This window comes from Phoenix dactylifera, unplaced genomic scaffold, assembly GCF_009389715.1.
Source record: "Phoenix dactylifera cultivar Barhee BC4 unplaced genomic scaffold, palm_55x_up_171113_PBpolish2nd_filt_p 000371F, whole genome shotgun sequence".
NCBI lineage: Eukaryota > Viridiplantae > Streptophyta > Magnoliopsida > Arecales > Arecaceae > Phoenix > Phoenix dactylifera.
The window spans coordinates 1-20,170 of record NW_024067823.1 but is presented as its reverse complement, the minus strand read 5'-3'; the positions used below and the strand labels follow the sequence as shown (position 1 = coordinate 20,170).

General features: G+C 42.1%; 1 protein-coding gene across 2 annotated transcripts; it reads right to left on the bottom strand.

Moving 5' to 3' along the window:
• Positions 1-6,979: 6,979 nt before the first annotated feature.
• On the bottom strand, positions 6,980-8,899 carry LOC103722660 (ran-binding protein 6-like). Of its 2 annotated transcripts, XM_039118530.1 has the most exons (5): positions 8,748-8,899; positions 8,343-8,425; positions 8,139-8,184; positions 7,571-7,645; positions 6,980-7,481 (listed from the first exon to the last, which is right to left on the bottom strand). In XM_039118530.1, exons 2-5 carry the CDS (start codon positions 8,396-8,398, stop codon positions 7,296-7,298), a joined length of 363 nt encoding a protein of 120 aa, XP_038974458.1. In that variant the 5' UTR covers positions 8,399-8,425; positions 8,748-8,899; the 3' UTR covers positions 6,980-7,295. The 2 variants fall into 2 exon arrangements, with proteins under 2 accessions (XP_038974458.1, XP_008811518.1); XM_008813296.4 differs by lacking the exon at positions 8,748-8,899 and having other exon boundaries at positions 8,343-8,739.
• Positions 8,900-20,170: the final 11,271 nt, after the last annotated feature.

Here is a 20,170-nt window from a genome sequence, read left to right as displayed (position 1 = left end):
ACTTTTCTTCATCCGCCATTGCAGAATAACCAATAGCTCTGATACCAATTGTTGTCGTCGCCCACGCCGGAACCCACTCACACCGGCGCCGCAACCGACGTCGGACAAGCGAAGAGAGATACAAACGGATAAGCACTCTCTCGCTCCCTCGACTCCGGACTCAAGGATCACCTCTTCGCTCCGCCTACAAAGGGCAAAAGATTACCCCTGGTATCAGTAGGGTAAAACACTTGAGCACCGCAACGGATTATCACAGATCAAAGGAAAGGGAAGGAAGAAAAACAGCAAAGCAAATACAAAGATGTAACAAGGTTCGGCTACAAATAGCCTACGTCCTCCACCGCTCCAAATCTCAACTAGGATGAACAGATTACAGAGATAGCACACACCCGAACGATCACAAACGATCGATCTACAAGAGATTCACACAGAATTCCCTTTGCACAAGAAGTAGGATCCCAATCCTCTTCTTCTCTAGAACCCTAGCCTCACAAACAAGAGTCTCTCTCAAAATACGGCCAATCCCATAACCCTAGGGCTCTCATGAGTCCTATATATAGTCTCAAGACCTTCGAATGATCATAGCCGTCGAAACGCCAACAAAACACCAAAAGGAAACTCATCCGTATGATTTCCCGCGAGCCCGAGTCGACTCGGCTGAAGTCCGAGTCGACTCTGGCACGTCTGAACAACTTCGAGTTTAACTGGCACGATCTCGAGTCGACTCGACTGTGGCTCGAGTCGACTCGACGATGCTCCGAGTCGACTCGACTGTAGTTCGAGTCGACTCTGACAATCCAGACAGAAACATGGTTTTTGCGGCTTTCTCCTCTCGGGTCGACTCGACAGACCGCGAGTCGACTCGACTGTTCCCGAGTCGACTCGACTGTAGCTCGAGTCGACTCCGACAGTCCACCAGACAGAACTATGCAGAATTGATTCTCCTTCAATTCTCTTCATCACCAAAGGTCTCCACATACCCCAACAACAATACCCTTCGATGTTCGACAGACAACAACTTAAAAGCAATTGTGAGATGCCAAAGAACTTCTTTTTGATTTATTAAATTGCCTAAAAGCTGCTGTTTCTCACTGGACTCGTGGTTGCAGGATGCAGAAGCCTTGCAGATACGAAGCGTGCCTATTTCATGAACAATATATTCAGCATGTCTGCTGTCTTGATAAACAAGTTTCGAAGCATTGTGTTGATTAGTTTTTTGGACTTTGCTCCAAATTCCTATTGGAAAAGGACTTTTTTTGCAAAAAGGGCATAATACGTTATTTCTTTCACGTGGCTTTCAACTAGGCCCTTTTAAGGTTTTTTGGGTTCTTTGGGACCCAGGTTCCTCGGTTTCCTTTATAAGGCAGCAAAACTCTTTCTAGGGTTTTAAGGAAGGACCCCCGATCGCCGCCCCCTACTCTCTCTCTCTCTTGGTTTTCTGCTCTCGGTGTTCCGGCTTCAAAAGGTGTCTTCTTCCGCTCGCTGGGGACTCTCTTTCTTCTACCATAACTCCTCTCTGTGGCTTCTTATTTCCGTGAGCCATTTGCTCTTGCTATTCATAGTATAAGAAAGAAGGGAAGGTAAGATTTTTGATATTCCTTTGATCTACCATTGGAGCTGTAGAAAGGTTGCTTTGCATACTATACTTTTGATCTATCATTGTGGCTGCAGAAGGGTTGGTCCGATCGGTTATTTTGCCTTATATTTGGTTTATTGTTGCCTCCTCTTGTGATCATTTGGCAGTCCATATTTTGAGCTTTTATGTAGCTTTGTTTGTACCCTATTGAGACGATTGACATAGTGGATTGCTCCTCCTTCCTGTGGATGTAGGCACTTGCTGCCGAACCATGTAAATCTTGTCTCTTTGTGCTTATCAATTTATGCCTGTGATGTGTTTGGTGAAATGCCTGAATGAGAATAACTATTAATTGGTAAGTCAGAAAGATTTATTCTTGTGCCCAATGATCCCAACAATTGGTATCAGAGCTATGGCTACTGTCGGGCAACAAAATTCATTTAGGGCTAACAATTCGGCTTATGTTTCTCATTCCACTATCATAAGGCATGAAGTGGCAGTATTTGATGGCACAGGGGAGTTCTCACTATGGAAGGTAAAGATGAAATACTTGTTGGTTAAAAAGGGTGTAGCAAAGGCCCTCAAGGGTATGGATGCAATCCTAGGAGATAATGAGGATATCAAAGAAGAGATTAATGAGAGAACACTAAGGACTCTGTTTTCGGGCTTGAGTGATAAAGTCCTATGCAATGTTGTGGATCTTGATACAGCTAAGGGAGTATGGGAAAAATTGGAGAGTCTATATATGGCAAAATCTCTTACTAATAGACTATATTTGAGGAGAAAGTTGCACATATTTCGTATGGCAAAAGGGACTTCACTCAATAATAAGCTCCTGCTTTATTTAGCAAATATTGGTGTTGAAGTAGATGAAGAAGACAAGGTTTTGATCCTGATCTACTCATTGCCTAAATCCTTTGAGCATATTACTACTACTATGCTCTATGGAAAAGAGACAATAAGTCTTGAAGATGTAGAAGCTACTTTGTTATCCAATGAGCTTAGATTAAAAGTACAGCTACAGCATCAGGTTCAGACTCGAGCTCAAGGACTTATAGTTAGAGGTAGAGATGAACAGAAGAAAGGTGGACAAGGTAGAAGCAAATCCAAAATTAGATCAAAGTCTAGGTCCAAAAGATCAGGTGTTTGTCACTATTGTAAGAAGCCAGGCCACTGGAAATCAGAATGTAGACTCCTACAGTCTAAGAAAGAGAGGGAACAAAAGGATAAAGGAACCGTCTCAAATTCGGCAACAAATGCAGTTTCATCAGCAGGTCACAACAGTAATGATAATGATGCAGTATTTATAGCTGCTTGCAGTGTTAGTCTTCCTGATACTTGGATTGTGGACTCTAGAGCATCTTTCCATATGACACCCCATAGGGAATGGTTCTCTTCTTTTAGATCATGTGAAGGGGGCACCGTTCTTCTTGGAGATGATGGCATTTGCAAAGTGGAAGGTGTTAGTATAGTTCAAATTAAATCTAATGCAAACACTGTGGTGACTTTGGACGATGTCAGATATATTCCTCAACTAAAGAGAAACCTTCTCTCAGTACATGTTTTCGATAGTGCAGGTTTCGAGAGCAAATGGGGTAGAGGATCAATAACTATCAATAAAGGAGTATTGACTTTATTGAAAGAGAAACTGTGTGGGACCCTTTACTATTTGGATGGTAGTACAATAGTTGGATAGGCTTCAGCAGTACAGTCTTCTATTGAGCAGTTGACACACCTGTGGCATCAGAGATTGGGCCACATCTCAAACAAAGGTTTACAGGAGCTGAGCAGACGTGGTTTACTAAGGGATCGGAAGGTTGGTGCACTTGGATTCTATGAGCATTGTGTGTTCGGAAAACAACACAGGGTTAGCTTTTCTACAGACGTGCATAGGACAGCTGGTATATTAGATTATATTCATTCTGACCTATGGGGGCCTGCCCCAATTACATCCAAAGGTGGATTTAGATATTTACTCACTTTTATTAATGACTACTCCTGCAAAGTCTGGATATACACTATCAGAAATAAGAGTGATGTGTTAGACACATTCAAGAAGTGGAAGGCTATGGTCGAGAGGCATACTGATAGGAAGTTGAAAACCTTTCGAACTGACAATGGATTAGAATTTTGTTCTACTGAGTTTGATGACTTTTACAAATCAAAGGGCATTGTCAGACACAGAACCATAGTGGGTACACCTCAACAGAATGGTGTGGCAAAATGCATAAACCGCACACTAATTGGGAGAGTCAGATCTATGCTATCCAGTTCTGGATTAACTAGAGATTTTTGGGCAGAGGCCGCACATACAGCCTGCTACATTATAAACTGATCTCCAGTATCAGCATTGGGCATGAAAACTCCGGAAGAGATGTGGACAGGAAGACCTGCAGACTATTCAATACTCAGAGTCTTTGGGTGTCCAGCTTATGCACATGTAAGAGATGGAAAGTTGGACCCCAGGGCTAAGAAGTGCGTATTTCTTGGATACGCATATGGGGTAAAAGGCTACAGACTATGGTGCACAGAGCCTGGATCCCAAGGATTTCTAGTCAATAGGGATGTGACATTTCATGAGATAGCCACTCCTTTAAGGCAGCTACAGCCTAGTTCTTCTCGGAGAGATCAGGGTCAGGATCAGATAGTTAGGATTGTTATGAATATTGATCAGACTATCAAATCACAGCAGCAGCAGGCAAATGAAGATACTTTTGTTATTTATTGTTGTATGTGGATGATATGATGATAGCAGCCAAGGACATATCAGTCATCCAAAATCTAAAAGATGAGCTCAATACTACATTTGAGATGAAGGATCTTGGACCGGCAAAGAAGATACTTGGGATGGAGATCAGTCGTGACAGGCAGTTGGATAGATTTTTTCTTACTCAGCATGGATATATTAAGAAAGTCTTGGATAGATTTGGTATGTCTATAGTCAAGCGAGTCATTACTCCTTTTGCCAGTCATTTCAAATTATCTGTCAGACTCTTTCCCCAGACTGAGGATGAGGAGAGATATATGTCCAGAGTGCCATATGCAAGTGCAGTAGGCAGCATCATGTATGCAATCGTCTGCACTCGACCTAATATTTCACAGGCAGTAAGCGTAGTAAGCAGATACATGGATAAGCCTGAAAAGGCTCACTGGTTAGCTGTGAAATGGATACTTAGATATCTGAAAAGCACTTCTAATTTAGGATTGGTATTCTCCGTATATAGTAATTGTACTGTTACAGGATTTTCTGATTCAGATTATGCTAGTGATTTGGATAGAAGGAGGTCATTAACCGGATATGTATTTACTCTCTCTGGTTGTGTAGTCAGTTGGAAGGCTACTTTGCAGCCTACAGTTATTTTGTCTACTACAGAAGCAGAGTATATGGCGTTGACAGAGGCAGCAAAGGAAGCTATTTGGCTAAGAGGGTTGGTACAGGATTTGGGTCTCGAGCAGGACCGTTTGGATATTCATTGTGACAGTCGGAGTGCTTTGCATCTTGCCAAAGACCAGATGTATCACAAACGCACTAAGCATGTAGATGTCAGGTATCACTTCATCAGAGACTTGGTGGAGAATAGTGATGTCTGGCTTCAGAAAATTTACACTGCTCATAATCCGGCTGATATGCTCACTAAACCAATCACAGCAGTTAAGTTCAGGACTTTCCTGAACTTGATTGGTGTGAGCACCTGTTAATGCCCTTCGGGGCTTGTGGTGAGGAGTAAGTTTTGTTTTATCAATTCATATCTGATACTAGGTACATGATTTATCGCAAGGAGGAGGATTGTTGATTAGTTTTTTGAACTTTGCTCCAAATTCCTATTTGAAAAGGACTTTTTTGCAAAAAGGGCATAATAAGTTATTTCTTTCACGTGGCTTTCAGCTGGGCCCTTTTAAGGTTTTTTGGGTTCTTTGGGACCCAGGCTCCTCGGTTTCTTTTATAAGGCAGCAAAACTCTTTCTAGGGTTTTAAGGAAGGACCCCCGATCGCCGCCCCATGCTCTCTCTCTCTCTCTCTCTCTCGGTGTTTCGGCTTCAAAAGGCGTCTTCTTCCGCTCGCTGGGGACTCTCTTTCTTCTGCCGTGACTCCTCTCTGTGGCTTCTTGTTTCCGTGAGCCATTTGTTCTTGTTGTTCACAGTATAAGAAAGAAAAGAAGGTAAGATTTTTGATATTCCTTTGATCTACCATTGGAGCCGTAGAAAGATTGCTTTGCATACTACACTTTTGATCTATCATTGTGGCTGCAGAAGGGTTGGTCCAATCGATTATTTTGCCTTATAATTGGTTTATTGTTGCATCCTCTTGTGATCATTTGGCAGTCCATATTTTGGACTTTTATGTAGCTTTGTTTGTACCCTATTGGGACAATTGACATAGTGGATTGCTCCTCCTCCCCGTGGATGTAGGCACTTGCTGCTGAACCACATAAATCTTGTCTCTTTGTGCTTATCAATTTATGCTTGTAATGTGTTTGGTGAAATGCCTGAATGAGAATAACTATTAATTAGTAAGCCGGAAAGATTCATTCTTGTGCCCAGTGATCCCAACACATTGGCTTCTGCTGGTCTCCCACCAAGCTCCATGGAATTCTTGTCATTATAGTGTTTTCTTTGCACTTCCTGCACTGAAAATCTTGTGACAACTTTAATAAATTTTAGATGTTCTTTCTGAAGTTGCGATGTATTGCATATCAAAATGTATTTTGTGTGTCATGAGATGTAGAGTTCAGAAGATGTCTTTATCAATATTATCTGGGGTGTCACGCCATGTGGCAAACTCGATCCCATACACCCCATATGACCTTGATATTATTGCGTTGAACTGATTTTCACTACAAAATAATTGATATCTCCCGGCGCTATATTTGGTCTATGCCGACGCTTTTAAGCGTCGGCGAGTTTCTCACCCACGCTACCCAAAGCGTGGCTCCCACGTCGGGCAGGTGGGAGTGGAGCCGGTTTAGGCCGACGCGTGAAGAAAGCGTCGGCGGTCTATGCCGACGCTTTAAAGCGTCGGCGAATGTGGCCTATGCCGACGCTTTTAAGCGTCGTTAACTATTTTCCCTTAGCCGACGCTTTTAAGCGTCGGAAAACTTCGACCAACCTCGGCACTATTGGACTACACAGACGCTTTAAAGCGTCGGCGAAGGTGGCCTATGCCGACGTTTTTAAGCGTCGTTAACTATTTTTCCTTAGCCGACGCTTTTAAGCGTCGGCAAACGTCGTTAAAGGCGTGCCATTTTTGCTGGGATTGTGCCGGTGGCTTTTGCCGACGCTTAAAAGCGTCGGCAAATGAATTTTTTTTTTAAAAAAAAATTTATAAAAGTAATTTTTAATACCCTGTACACATTAAATTCTAACAAAACAAATACACTAAATCCCATATATAACAAAATACACGTCACAAACAAGAACTTTGATTACATTCATATTATCATATTTGATTACATTGTACTTCAAAAACATTCTAAAAACATACAAGTCAAATTCCTACGTACACAATCTACAATATGTATCAAGGGTCGGCATCATCATCTCTCCAATATTGTCATTAAGCTTGGGGCGAGCCCAGTCAACCAAGCTCTGCTCCTTGCTCGGGCGAGTCTTGTCCACAGACCGGAGTCTTCTTAAGCTCTGCTCTGCTCCGCTCCTTGCTCGGGCGAGTATTGTCATTAAACATTAACCTACTCCAAAAGTCACAAAAAATTGCAAACTACTCAAACAGGAGCTGCAGCATTAAAGACAAACCTATCATCGTCTGACTCATCGATATCCTCATCTGAGTCTGCGGAGGTAATGGTTACATCTGGTTTCAGCTGGGCAGACTGAAGCAATGGAGGCATTACAAAATTCATGTATGGAAGAAAATCCTGTCCTAAGCACTTGCATAGTCTGGCCCATGCCTACAAGACAAAACAAGGAATTAAATGATGTGACATTGTGACATATGGGCTACCATATACTATTTCAAGCTAAACAATCTCAAACATACCTGTAACATGTAACTTGTTATTGGGTCGTCTGTCTCCAGCTGAGATCCTTGCAATGTCATCAGCACTTCCATTACCTAGCATGACATAATCAATTAAATGAGTGAGATTACAACAACTAATATATCATAAGATCATCAGCTGAACTCACAGAATCAACTATTGAAGATATGGATACAGCTTTAGAAAAAGAAAAGGCATGAAAATAAAAGGCAACAATGACCATCAAATCCATGACTTAAACTACAAAAAACAAGAACATGCGTTACAGCAGTATACGACTCAACATCAAAACTCAAAGCATTACAACTCACAAAATTCTTAGCCACTAACATGCTGTCCCAAAAAAAGATGCGCATAAGTTTTTTGAGAGACAATATTTTATAAAGAATTTGAAGTATAAACTAATAACAAATGAGCTTCAGTCCATAAAAGTATCGGTCATTAGTAGCATAAGAAGATCGGTACACTGCCAGAGTTCTCAATGTCTAAAAAGAAGTGATCACAAATCTAAATCCAACAATGTTGAAACTGAAATACAATTTGAAGTAGATTAGGTGATGTCCTTACAGCAACAACAGCAAGTTGCTTTGAGTTGAAATCAGCCTCCTGTAACCTGTCAATGATGCAGTTAGAAATGCCATCAGGAGAGAAGAATCAAATGGCAAAGTACGGTAAAAGCAATATTTTAATATAGAAAAAGAACACTGCAAAGTGTCATCTTGAGAAAAATGATTCCCTATACAAAATGGATAAGAATGCAAAACTGCAAACCCGTATATATGGAGAAATGATGTATCGGTCAAGAGATCTTTTTCATAAAGCTGCATGCAAATTAAATTGCTACGTTTGTAGACCTGCAATTAATAGAAAAGAAAAGGGCTGGTTCTTAGTACAATTAAATCAGAGAACAAATTGATCATGAATATACATATGATCAAACATGGGTTTTGGCACATTACACACAACATACATCAGATTATACAAACAAAAGCAAACTAATTGATACTGTTCAAGCAGTCACCCAATAAAGAGAAAAAATCATAGTGGCGTCAAAAAGTTTAAGGATCATAAATTTCATATTTGGAACATTGAAAAAAGAAGAAGAAGAGCTGGCTCTCAAGCACACAGAGACAGGACATGTTCTAGTATAAGTTTAAGGTGAGGACTGCATCTTACTTTAAACCAGCTCTTTAATAATATGTAGGTTTCTGACCCTTTTTATGAATCTCCTGTTGGGTGTCCTTTGATTTGCTTGTAGATTTGTGAAAGAATGGAAGAAATATCTGGAAGAGGAGGCCAGAATTATGAAGGATGTGCCTGGGTGGAAGGTTGGCGAGAGTGTCTACCACTCCGGCAACTGGTGAGCTCCGACCAGATGTGTGGTGAGAGGGTGCGGTACATACTCTCGGTTTCAGCTGGATCATCTGAATTTGGCTGGAAACTCAGACTTTATCCATCATGTCTGCAACTGAAATTTCTCGTCCGTGCATTGTAAACCCTTCTACTGATTCATCTTGCTTGGACAGATGGAAGGGTTCGTTCAGTTAATAATACCATAACTCGCAATAACTTTTAATTTTGTGTTCTTGTCTGCATCGGCGGCGATGATTGCTGGAGTCTTGACTTGTTTGTGAGAAATGCCTGGGGATTGCTAGAGAAGGAAGGCAGGTACCTACCTAGATGCACATCTGGATGAAGCTGAATACGCTTGGTTTGCATGCTTGAATGCTGATTGGCTTTTGGTCATAATTACCACAATCGATCAGATTAGAGATATGGATGGAAATTTGTCTCGGTGACGGCCGGCATTTTCCCGGGGGCAGGGGAGCCATCGCAGAGGAGGGGGCAGGGGGCGGCGGCGGGGGCGGCGGCGGGGGTTGGGGCGGCGGCTGGAGAGGCAGCGGTGGGGGCGGGGGTGAGGAGGAAGTCGTCCTCGTCGTGTGAGGAGACGATGGACTGGACGAAGGTGATACCGAAGAAGGAGATGAGGTAGATGAGAGAGGCGACGAGGCCGACGATGGCGAGGAGCTCGGTGAAGCCGACGACGTGGAGCGGCATCGACGATCGGATCTTCTCGCGCCACCGCCGCATCAGGAAGACGAGCGAGGCCGCGAAGAGGGCGGAGAAGAGGAGATTCGTGTGCCGGATAGGGAGCGGGAGGGCATCCGACGCCTGGATCCGGCCGCGAACGTAGGAAGTATCCTCCGGGTTGGCGGCCGCTGCGCTCTGGGGGAATCTCCGGCGGACGTCCATTGGGGAGGCGGCGATGGGAGCCAGAAAGGCGGAATGGACGAGGAATGGGGAGGGGGTTCCGTTTTCTCTTCGATCTCTGGAATGGGTTGAGGGTGGAGGGCGGTGGCCGGGAAAACGGAAAGAGAGAGACGACTTGTTGGGATTTAGGAATGGGAAATGTTGCCTTCCGACGACGCTTGTTAGCGTCGTCTTAGGCAGGGGACTACACCAACGCTTATTAGCGTCGTCTTTTGCCGACGCTTTTTACAAACGTCGGCAAAGTTTGACGCTGGACCAAAAATTGCCGACGCTTCTGAAAAGCGTCGGCAAAACAGCGTCGGTAAAACTTATTTTTTTCTGTAGTGTTTGCTCTCTGCCAGCAGCATAAATTGTGTTGTATCTGAATAAAGGGTGTGAAATATTTCTGGGATAGTTTTGCGGCAATGTCTTTCAACCTGAGCCTTAGTTCCACCACTTAGATTTTTTTTTTTTTTTTTTTTTTTTTGACTAAGCTTCTTTGTGGGATTATTGAATGTCTGAACGTTTGTTTTCCCAGTTAACATTTGGATGCAGGTCGTTTGGGTTGATGCAAGATTCAGCTAGGGCCCATAATAATACGTGAAATATTTTTTAAAGAACATGATTTATATCACAAACCCGATGGCTTAATGGAGCCGATTGTATTCGGTCTAAGGCTGAAAATAGATCGGATATTAATATATTTATATATATATTTGTTGGGGGAAAAATGGATTGCCCCGAAGCACGTAGATCCATCGCCGGCACGTGATGACGGGTGCGGCAACAGCAACCCTCAAGGCGCCCGACCTCAAGGTCCCCAGCGCTCCCAGCGCGTCCGACCTGAGAGCGGACAGCCTTGCGGCTTTGATCGACCTCAAGTCCAAGGAAAACCCAGTCAAAGAATGAGGTAGACCTCTCCTCCTCTCCCAGATCTAATCCCGCGATCTCCGCCTGGGCGACTGTCGACAATTAAATGCGCACGATCTCCACGGACTCTCAGCTTACTCAAAATCTCCGGCCATCCACGGCAACCAGTTGACTCATTCAACTCCGTCCAGTCACCCACGGCAACTCATTAATTCACACGATCACGCCCAATCATAACGGTAACTCGTTAATTCGTCCAGTCACATCACATGTAACCCTGTATCCCTTCTATAAAAGGGAAACTTCTTCCTCTTGAAGGGGATTCTGACTCTTTGACTCCTACATGCAATCTCTCTCCTTCTCCACAATAGCCCCCCTCTGACTTAAGCATCGGAGGGTCGGCGCCGGAAACCCCGGCCACCGGCTTCTTGTAGGTCCCCCGGAAGACGCAGCCCGCTGACGCGCCACCCGCCGAAGCTTCTCCCTCTCAGCCAGTGGTCACCCTCGGGTCCAATTTCCAGCAACAGTATTCATATTTTTTAAGAAAATAAATATGGATACAGATATTAAATGGATACAAATATTTTTAAATATATATAGATACAAGTGAGATGTTAAGTATATCCATGTTTGTTCTGAATAGATACAGATATAAACCGAATATTATATTCATATTTTTTCTATCCTATTATAGATATAAGTTAGATATTATTTGGATATAAATCAAACTTTTAGCATACGTGATGAAACAATACCGACTATATAATAATAAAGAACAAGAATAGAATTTATTATACAGATCGCACACGACATACAGGTAACTAAAGATCTAAGGCGTGAGTATTGAATCTGCATGAAGACCGATGAGTTACTAGTGTAAATAGATTTGTATTAAAATATTAAAAATCAAAACTTATTTAAAATAAAATTGTTAGTAATTTTTGCATCAAATATTATTATTATGCTTTAGTTATAGCATCAATAAAAATCATCATGAATTATCCATTCTTAGAGCTTGTAAGGAAACTATATATAAATATAGGAATATGTAGAAGTTAATAATTTTAAATATTTTAATAATAAATATTTGAAAATGTCATAAAGAATAAAATAAAGTATAGTTTGTTTTTCATTTTTATCAAAGAGAAGAAAATTTATTTTTTATTAAATAATGATTAAAATATAAAATATATATAAAATATCACAATGTATATCAAATGATTATTTAATGGCATAAACACATGTGAATTAGTATATTAAACTACCCATATAAAATTGGGACACATGTTGTAGCCCAATGGTTGAAGGTTTTCATTCAAACCATTGGTTCAAATCTTGGGTCGTTGCATATTTTATTTTAATAAATGTTTTACTTGATATCGGGATCCAAAAAGTATTTAAAATCTAAATTTGAATCCTGATTGGATATCATCTGGAAGTTTCCTCCCAAATTCTAGAGTAGAAGTCTAACATAAGAAAATACACAGCTGATGTGCAACCTTCGCATTCCTCTCACTGATACTTGCACCGGATCAGGTTTCTGGCACCTATAAATTCCGAGCAGCACCGTCTTTCTTGATGGCTTGAAATTAGCAAACATCAACACCCTCTAATTCAATGCCTGCTTAGGATAACATGCTCTCTCATTTTTTAACATCAAATATCATCTGATTGACGGCTTGAACTCTCCCTCTCCCTCTCTCTCTCTGGGTGCACGTATGCGTATACATATATGAAAACCACTATCTATAAGTTGTTACCTTAGGAATGCAGTTCAAGGCTTTTATCTGGACAGTTTTTTTTTTTTTTTTTGCTAGGAAAAAGGGGAACGAGGGAGGAAAGGACAAGCCCACCCCCGCATAGCAGCTCCCACTGGGCCCCCACCCTACTAGGAGAATATTCGATGCGGGCAGAAATGACCCTGTGTTGGGCACCCCGGCCAGTTTTACTCATACCCTCCCCATCTGTGGGCCTGGCTCGGTTACCCCTTTGAGCTCCGACACGAATACTACGTATGAGTACGTCACACCTGGCACCACCGAGGCTACCAGCAGAGCGATACGTCCTTTTAGACCTCGTGTCCGAGTAGAGAGCATCCGGTCTCCACAATTTAATTGACACCCGTGCGTTTCGAACTCGAAACCACTTGGTTAGAAGTAAGGTCACGCTTCCACTGGGCTACCACCTCAGTGTTTATCTGGACAGTTGACAACTGAAAATACGTCAGGAAAACCACTATCGATGGTACTTTAAAGCACGTTCAAGGCTTTTGTCTACAGATAAACAAAGGAAAAAAATACATATCTAAAGTTATTACTCAAGCGGCTATCTTATGGGCTTGTTAGAAAGAAAACTTTCATATTTTTAATAGCCAGATCTGCTGGGAAACCGAAGTGTTCGAGATAGGACTCAAACCATACAATGAATAGTCCATGCTTTGCCCTCAAAAACAGTTGCCCAGCATTGCTAAGTTGTGGAATATTATCCGAACTATAGTTTGTCAATGAGAGCTCAGTCTTTTTCTTTTTCTTTTTCTTGATTTTGTCTCTTGGTATTCATATTTTCTTGCACATTCTTTCCCTTAATAAATATTTGTCTCCCCTTCAAAAAAAATAAGTGTCATTTTATTGTATTGTAAGATTACTAATTGCATGTGATACATAACAACCATACAAATTACTTCACATATTTATTATCCTTGCAAAAATTCATAGTGATATAACATATTCACATGCTCCTACAAGGCCAATTTTACAAACTGTATGAAGAATAATATTTCATGGTTGTATTTTTAATTCTTTTTGGTACATCCAGGGCCGGCCCGAGCTTTAGGCGATCGAGGCGGTCGTTTGAGGCCTCGGGCCAATGGAAGGCCTCCGGGAGGCGAAGGGAGCAAAGAGATTGAGAGAAGAAGAGAGAGGAAAGTTTCCGTATCTGACCATGACCAAAAGGAAGCAAAGGCCCCATATAAAACGGGAACAGGAGCTGGCTACGAGTCTTCCCCCTTAATGAAAGGGAGGTGGAGAGTTTCCTGGCCTGCAGAGGGGCAATTTGGGAAGTTGGGGACAGTAGTTTTGTTTTGGGTGGAGAGAGAGAGAGAGAGAGGGGAGGGGGATTTGGTTGGCTTGATACACGCCTCAAGCCACTCTTATCTTTCATCCCTTCTCTTTTTTGGTTTTGGTCTTGGTATTCCTTCCCTCACATTCCTCCTGATCCAGCTGGGCCATCGGGAAGAAAGATAGGGGGATTGGAGATGGACTTCTTGGAGGGTGGAGATTCTCTTAATTTTATCCTCTGGGTTTCTTCTCCCCTCTTGGGTGGTAGAAAGAGAAAAGGAGGGAGGGGGTTGAATGGCTGCTGTGCTGTGATGTTGCAGCTGCTGCTTGGGTACTCACTTGAAGGGGAGATGGTGAGATGGGACTTTTATTAATTAGATGTAGTGAATTTCCCATAATGCCCCTACTTTCTTTTATAGAGAGGTTCCTTTATGAACAAATTATTTTCTTTACCTTGACCATGAAGTGCCATGGGATGACCTTTTCCTATTCGGCCCTTGCTTGACATGGTAAACAGTATTGCCAAGCATTATCTCAGTTATTGAATCAGTTTCATGGCTCCTTTTTAGAGAAATTACTTTTATGTGCTTTCATTTAAGAATTATATTGAATTGAAAAGATTTCTTATCTATCTTTATTAGATTCATGTATCTTTGTTGAAATAGTGTACTTGATAGCTATCCATTCCCATATCATTTTTTTAAGTATTTTATATTTATTAAAAAAAATTATTATTAAAAAAAAAGAGGTCACATTCATTTGATTCGTCTTAGGCCTCCAAATGTATTGGGCCGCCTCTGGATACATCTACATGGTTAATACTTAACAACACAATAATCCTTAGTGCTTGTATCATGTAGCATGCGTACAACCCCTTCAATGGATACATAGCATCCGATACATGGTCGTATAAAGCTTATATATACACACACACCCCAAGTTCTTAAAATATGATGCCGTTTTGAATCCAGATTTATTTTTTGGAATACATGTTGAATAATTTTTATTATCCAGATTTACATTTCTTTATATGCGCAATCCGAGATTCCTCGTTTCCATTGGATCCCAATCAATTCGAGGTTGCATCAATCAAACGGTTACGGCCACTCAAAAATATCAGACGGTTCTACCACACGTTCACGACATCCAGCGGCCACCAACCGAACCGACCTCACCCCATACCTTCCTTTTTCTTCAATGGGTAGGCGTGCAAATAGAAATTTTTATAAAAATATACAAATAAATAGAAACTTTACCACACTTTTGGATAAGAATTTAGGCAAATCTAATTAGTCATATCATAATTATGAGGTGTTGGGCGACCCATGACTTGAAAGGCTTGCAATTGATCTCCAATCAGAATAGGTGACCCTATGACCTACTAACCGAGTCCGTCTACAAGCCAGACCTTCTTCCAAAATCCAATTCCATTGCAGAAAACTAGCACATAACCCATATTTAGTTGAGTGTTCCCTCACTTTCTCCCTTCAAAAGTTAAAAAAAACAAAAAAACAGATGGGAAAAAAAAAACAGCTACCGGGACACCAGAGGTATCAACAGTGTAGATCGAGAGAGAATCCTGACGGGCCATGGTTCCTTTGGATTCTGTGAACCTATGCTTGTTGCTATCCTTCCACACTTGAACCCTACTCCCCTTAGGGCTTTTCCTCCTCATTAGCTGGCATTTCCCATCCCTTTAAAGAATAACAAGGCCATGGGAGCAAGCTAATTAACAAGCTCCTAAGAAACCCATATCTCCTTCTTGTCTGCCTTGAAAACCCGCCATAAATTCACTTAAAAACGACCAGTAGTACCACCACCCACACAAAAAAAAAAAGAGACTCCCTTGCTTGTTATCACAAAGCAAACTCATTTCTCTGAGCTTTTGCCGGATTTTATGTGGCTTTGTGCAGCCTTTATCCTGATTTTGTTCGTCTTTTTCTGTTTTCATTACCGCCAACTCAGTGCCGTTAAAGCCACCTACTTAGCATCATTTCTGGTCCTTAGACAAGCCACCTTCTTTCCAACTCAAACCAGCAGTCCTCTCTCTCTCTCTCTCTCTCTCTCTCTCTCTCTCTCTCTCTCTCTCTTCTTCTCCATCTTCTTCTTCTTCTTCTGGCACAAGAACAGCTGTGTGGAGCACCTGCGATTGGGATCCCGATACGCGGGGGAGCGGGGGGGGGGGGAAGCCGGGCACCGGTGGGGAGGAAAGAGTAAGGCACCGGAGAGGAGGGCGGGAGAGTAAGGATAATAACATCATTTCAAATTTTTATTTTATTTAATTAATAAAAATATGATTTTTTTTAACATCGTTCGAACAACTGTTATATTAAGGGTATTTGTACAATAATAGAGTTTTACGAGGATATATATGCAAATATCAATTTTAAAAGGGTATTCATATAAAATTCGATATTTAGAAGTATAACCATGCAGAAAATTCTTTTTGTTTTCTACTCTCTGCCTCTCTTCTCCAACTCCACCATGTGTCCAACAACTGTCGTCATTACGGACCTCATCTCTCTCTCCATTGGTGAAATTCTTACCACCTACCATCTCGACGCCGTTGCCCTCTATGCCTTCACCATCACCACTTCCAAGGCCAGAGCTTCCTCTTCGCCTCGCGGTAGTTCAGACTCCCCATCATCCATGTCACCATCACCAGTCATCTTCTCTTCCCCCTCTCTCTCACAGTCACACTAATTTTTTTTTTTACAAATTAAGGCTATAAGTATGTGCCAAGTAGGGGAGGTCTTATAATCTTTGATACGATACTTAGGTTGAAAAGAAAAATTAAAGCAACTTTATGATACTTTAGTTGGATGCAATCCATCAGCAATAGCAACCAAATCATTTTTTCATTGAAAGAAATTTACTAAATCAGCCCTTCAGGTGAACCTTATTCCAAACATGAGATGTTAGTACCCTACTTGTCACTCTGGCTATGTCTTGATCGAGAACAAGCGGGGCGATAACCTCCTATTCCCTCTTTTGTGCTGCCAAACAGTCTGTCTGGTCTGACCAGTTAACCTATTCTCTTGCTGTGACATGTGAAAGGATATCCTCCAGGAGTCAGGTCTGCCCATGGAGAGTGGTAGAATAGGATTACTCCCTCTTATATCATAAGCCAATTACTGTATTACCCCCTTTTTTTAATTAATATTCACTCTCTCTTTTCTTTTTTTTTCTGAAAACGGATTCATCATACAATACGTGTACAAATACACCCAATAAAATCAAAAAACACTAACTTGCGGAGTGCCAGTGGCAGCTCCCCCTCCTTCGCCCAGAAGGTATACCCTGAATGGTGAGTCGCATAGGCAGCCACCCAGTTGGCCACCCCATTGGCTTTTCTAAATACATGTTTGGCCTGGACGGCCACCCCGTCCCTCCTCATCATCCCTATATCCCAGATCAGGGGGTGGTCTATGCTCTCACCCCTCAGCCCCTCCTGGATCCACCCGATAACCGTGGCCGAATCGCCCTCCAGGACGATCGAGCTGGCCTGCAACACCTGCCGCGCATGTCGAAGACCCGCCCAGGCAGCTCGCAACTCTGCCCCTAGAACCAACGTGCCAAACAACTGGCAGCCACCCGCTACCACCATCCTGGAGTGCGGGTCCCATATCACAAAGCCCGCACCATCCCGCGCTCCTCCATCCAGTACTGATCCGTCGAAGTTGACCTTGAGAAAACTCGGGGGTGGGGGATCCCAGGTGAAGAACACCATCTGAGGAGCTGCCTGAACAGAGAAGGAACCCCAGGTGTCCTGAGCTGTTAAAGGTCCATCTGAAGAGAGGGTGGGCCTGATCTCCAACGCATGTACTCGAGCGAACTCCGTAAGGCCTGCAACAAACCTCGGTGACACCCTGCGCTCGCCGAAGGTGCGGATGTTCCTTGCCAGGTAGATCTGATGTGCTGTGTAAGTCGCTCTGATGGCCTCCTGACATGTCCAAGGGCGGGCCAACCACTGCCGTATCACCTGTAGAAACTGAAGCCTCCCACTCCAGGCCTCCTGCGGGATCCCTGTCCATTGTCATGCCGATCTCGCCCATGTACACTGGAAAAGCACGTGGTCCACCGACTCCTCAGCACCACATGTCCCGCACTCCGCGGGGATCTCCCACTTAATATTCACTCTTAAGTGTATAATAAAAGTGAGAAGGTATTTTTATCTCTATGACAAAAATATAAGTACTCAGCCCCTATACTACTGTCACTAATGGCCGGAAATCGAATCTATACAAGATTCTTTTTTAATCAAATTCTCTGCATGAAATTAATATAAGAAGTTCAAATACGTTGGAGGTTTGGGTTGTATCTTTCGCACAAAATAATGATTGATCTCCTTTGGTGACGTCAAGATCATACTTTGCACAGCTTTCAAACCATGGTGTCCACTTTCTAATCTATGATGCAGTGAAAGAAAGAGATTGGAGTGCTTTGAAATCTATGCAAAATACAATCCAATGGTTGATGTCGCAAAAGAAGATTAATCATTCTATTGTGCGGAAGATATAACCGCAGCAATTCGTCTTACCATGTGACTTGAGGTTTAATTTATTCCCTTGAAAGCGCTATCCCACCAAATCAAAAATAGAGAAAGAAGGTAAATGACACCTTCCTTAGTTCTTAAATATTGATTGTGGTTCTCTCAACATCAAACAAGTTGCTTTTGTGTTCGGACGAGTTGGTGGGTAGTAAACATCAAATTCATATAAGAACAGGTAAACAATGTTGAATCTTCTCAGCATTATCACCTGCCTGACCAGCTAGTTTTCTCTACTGCCCTTCAATGATTGATTTTGTATACGGTGGCTACTTATTTTAATGATTGATTTATTCTAACATAATGATTGATTTTGGAGCATTGGAGACTTGAAATGCTCATTGCTCAAAGGACACACGCTTTAGATCAATCATTATGCTTTGCCTTGGATTTATGCTGTGGAGTTGCAAGGGCATTAGTCCAATGCAAGTGTATTGCATATGAAAATGCATTTTAAATCTCACCGAGTTTACGTTTCAGTGATGTTTTTGAAGTACCACAGCAAATTCCTACTCATGCCAATATGGCCCTGATATTTTTGTGTTGAGCCAGCTTGATCATCTACAAGCAGCATAAAATTGTAGTGAATCTGGATAGAAAGGGTGCAAAGTATTACTGGGATAGTTTTCTGACATTAGCTTTCAACCTGAGGCCAAAAATGGTATCTAAGTTTTAGTGTATAATTTATGTCAAATAGGTGTTGGTTTAAAGGGTTACGTTCAATCCCAATTCAAGTTGAGACTAAATTTGATAGGCCTGGGCCCAGAATTTTTATTCAATATTTGCTTCGTATAATTACGTCCTATTAGGTTTAAATAAGCTAATTTTCTCTTTTTTTCAAAGAAAAGGTTTGAGTAATTAACTTGTATTTTTTTCATAAAAGGTTTAACTGTTTTTTTTTTTCCGCACGGTTTGCTGAAGGATGCCGAATATTGAGTGCACGATGGAACCAATGGAATGTGGTACTTTGACTGAAGGCAAGTTAGACCGAAGCAATCACCTAATTCACTAAAATCTCATTCAAATCGCCAACGGGTCCCGAAAGATCCAACTCATTGTACAATTCGGTCTGATACTAATCTCTCAAAAGAAATTTGGTCTAATACTAAAAGATCGGATCAAAATTGTTATTTGAGAATCCATTTAAATAATTTGAAGATACGTCAAATCCCCCTCTTCCAAAATGTTTCTCATTGGAATATTTTCAAGATACGTGTTGCTTTAGAGTCCACATGATTCTTCTACAACAATAGTGGTCCTTTAGGCCGGACCCAGAATTTCTCGAGCGGGTGGAGAGGCAATTATCGGTGCAAGTTGGAGTTTGTGGAGCCAGTGGAATGGGCAATTATGGGCGCAATTATTTCTTCTCTTCCTTCCCACCATCATTCAACTAGTGTCTCGTCTTTGCAGAAGTTCAAGTGAAAAAATGGCGATGATCCTGGATGCCTTCGTCTCTAGTTTCTGTGAGATGCTGTTAACCTATGCAAAGGAAGAGGTGATCAAGATCTTGGGTGTGCCCGACGAAATCAAGAAGCTTTGCAAGTGGCTGGAGATGATACAGGACGTTCTCGCTGATGCAGAGAATAGACGCCTCGAGAACAATCAGGCCATCAACCGTTGGCTGAACGAGCTGCGAGATCTCATGTACGATGCTGACGACATCATTGATGAATGCCAAATCGAGGGTGAGAAGCTTCTTAGCTCAAACACATCGTCATCTCGTCGTGCTGAGTCGGTATGTTGTTGCTACCCTCCTATTGTTTGCTTGCACAAAGTCAGGTTCCGTCATGAGATTGGCAAAAGAATTAGAAATCTCAACTGCGAGCTTGAACAACTTGCCAAGCGCAAAGATAACCTCCATCTTATACCTGCTC